The sequence below is a fragment of the Oncorhynchus kisutch genome, linkage group LG25 (assembly GCF_002021735.2).
Source record: "Oncorhynchus kisutch isolate 150728-3 linkage group LG25, Okis_V2, whole genome shotgun sequence".
In the NCBI taxonomy this organism is placed as follows: domain Eukaryota; kingdom Metazoa; phylum Chordata; class Actinopteri; order Salmoniformes; family Salmonidae; genus Oncorhynchus; species Oncorhynchus kisutch.
Genome location: NC_034198.2, coordinates 25,456,562 through 25,459,435, shown reverse-complemented (window position 1 = coordinate 25,459,435; position 2,874 = coordinate 25,456,562). Strand labels below are relative to the sequence as shown.

The following is a 2,874-nucleotide window of genomic DNA, read 5'->3' as shown; positions in this document are numbered from 1 at the left end:
TTATTTTCCTGCTCATCTGACTGTCACACACATTTTTATTGCGAGCAGTGGAGTGAGATGAAGCTCAGTAACTCTCTCTGTGTTTCAGATGATTCACTCTCCTCTTTGCACATTTGACTGTCTGTTTGCAATCTGTTGATGCTGATTGTAGCTCGCTACTGCCCTCTAGAGTCGGACTACGGAAGTCCAGATATGTTGTTATAGTTTTAGTAACTCATGCCTGTTTTCCAATGTACAATAGTGATGCAACAATATTTCTGATGAATTCAACAGATTTATGAAGGACGACTGTTGTCAATGTGTAGAAAGATGTGAACATAGGTGTTAAAAGATGTTAGGCAGTACCTTATATACAATTATAGTGAGCATTTATCAATAAAATGCAACACTATGACAAGTAGCTTTCCGAACAACCATATACAGTACTATAGGTAGACCAACAACACTGAAATCCTTTAGGTGTCAGTCTTTCCAGAATATTTCAGAATTTCACGTGTTCATATGAAATATAAAAAGGTTATACAGTAAGAAGCTAGGCACAATACAGCTCTATAAATGACAAATAGCCAAGACTAAAACTACTTAAAAAAACAAAAAAACAAATCAAGTTAAATTATTGCCAAATCATCCACATCGATTAAAAAAAATAAGGCAATTTATGGTTGATGATTTTCAACTCTCCTGTCTTTTTAGCTGAGACTATATTTTCTCCCCAAATAATCAAACATAGGTCTAGACTACTGGTTCTCAGCATGATTGTAAATGTGTAAATATGAAATAATGCATTTGTAAATTACTTTTACAAATGAATCAAAGACATTTTGGCAAGCTACTTTTCTTGTGCAAACACATTGACAATGATAAACCTTGCTGCAATAAACCAGGCACCCTATGCACTTTAGTCAATTCTACTTTAGTAGTAACTCACACTTTTTGGTAAAGTAAGTAGCATATTTATATGCACAAGTGGGGAAGAGTACGACTACCCTAACAAATGAATTAAACTGTGAGCCCATATTAGTGATTGCCTTAAATACACATATGGAATTATATTGCAATGATACTCTTAAGATTCATATTTAAAGAAAGAAAAAGTGAATGCATGTATGATTGTTGGTTGATTGTATTGCTTTAACATACAACGCTGCTGTCCTGCCATGCTCAATCTGTGCCTTGTCCTTGCAATGTCTTATTTTATATTTTTACTCCGTAGCTTTGGTGGCTACAACATACTCTGTAACTCATATTTTGACATAAATACAGTTGAAATAATGAGTGTTCCTCTCAGCTGCCGTACTACTGTGGCAATATCAGTGTATGAAACATTACACTGACCTTGCTATAAGATGTCATTTATTGTTGTGAAAAAACAAATACAATATAACAAATGTAAAACTCAATCCTTTATCAACATAAATATATTTCAATATAAATGTGTTTCTTTGTCTCAGTTGAGCTGTTCTAATTCCACCTATTTCAAGGCCACTGTAGAATTAACATTACTGATATAGGTTGAATTAGTTTTATAGTTTGGGAGAAATCATTTGATGCTGATTTGAAGGGAATACAAATAATTTTACACAAGTGCCTACTCGTTGGGAAGAAAAGGAAGGAGAATAGGGTCATGTTCATTGGGGCACTTAACAGAAACCATTTAAATAAATGTTGCCATCCGCTTGGTGCCTAATGAACAAGACACAGGATCCTGAAATTATAAGGGGGTAATCGGGGGCAATAGATAATTCTTTCTACAGACAAGCATGTTTAATCACCATGAAGACGCTTAAGTCAGCAACACAACCACATAAAAGTCTATATACCAGAGCAAAACAGGGCCCGATGCTGCCTTGACAGTGGCTAGCAGTGGAATAAGATGTAGCACCAGCATTTGTCAGCATTAGTCCCTTCCAGTGCAAGTAGGCCTACAGGCGATAGGATCAGTGGCACACCACACAGTCGATCTGAGCTCAGTCCATCTGATCATTAAGTCAGTTGGCGCCTGTCTTTGCCCCCCCCATCCTCGCGACCTTGGCCTCCTCATCCAGCTCATCCATAATCTTCTCCTGTTTCACTGAGTAAAACGTGTAGCCATCTAGGAGGAGCAAAGTCAAGGCAAATGTGCTGACAGAGGCAAGGTGTGTGCTGGGTATGAAGCTATAGTCGAGCTTAGCTACATAAACACAAGGATGAACGTTTTCATCATCATCAACATACATTTATGGCAGACATGTTTTACACTCATCACCAGCTTTCACTGTAGCAACTTGTAATAAAGTGGCATGTTGAGAGAGCTACTTAGCTAACTGTAGTTAGATCCTTGCTTGGCTACTAGCTAACGTTACATTGTTATCCAATTAGCTAACTTGCTACAGTACATGGCTGTTATGCAAACACATGTCATGCGGTTCTTCACCACTACAGCGTGAATTTCATAACCTATCTACAATGACTTACAGCTTCAAGGACATACATGAATTATGTCTGGTTGACTTTAACTGCTAATAGTTATGGCAACATTACAATGGATCGCTATATCATGCAGTTTAGGGCAAATTAGCTCATGTTACGCAGTTCACCTTTAGTGACCGAGTTTGGCAAGGATACAAATACCCATTACAATGGCTCCGATAGCAAGTCCTGTTGCAATATTACGGCCCCTGAGTTGCTGCGATTTCTTCTTCCATTGCGCGAGCTCCACTTGTCTGATAAAGTAGAACTCGTCCCTGGTAAGATCCTCCTTGTTTGGATCTATCCTCTTTGCAAAAGGGACTTCGGGATCCACTGTCGGTTTCTGGTCAGCCATTTTTGCGACAGCCTGACCTGCTTGTGCAACACTATAATAGCTCCCCCAGACATTTCCGGGTTCGACGCGAA

At 38.5% G+C, this 2,874-nt stretch overlaps 1 protein-coding gene across 1 annotated transcript; it reads right to left on the bottom strand.

The window, feature by feature from the left end:
- Positions 1-1,297: 1,297 nt before the first annotated feature.
- Positions 1,298-2,844, bottom strand: coa3a (cytochrome C oxidase assembly factor 3a). The gene is made up of 2 exons (XM_020460442.2): positions 2,605-2,844; positions 1,298-2,092 (listed from the first exon to the last, which is right to left on the bottom strand). Exons 1-2 carry the CDS (start codon positions 2,801-2,803, stop codon positions 1,989-1,991), a joined length of 303 nt encoding a protein of 100 aa, XP_020316031.1. The 5' UTR covers positions 2,804-2,844; the 3' UTR covers positions 1,298-1,988.
- Positions 2,845-2,874: the final 30 nt, after the last annotated feature.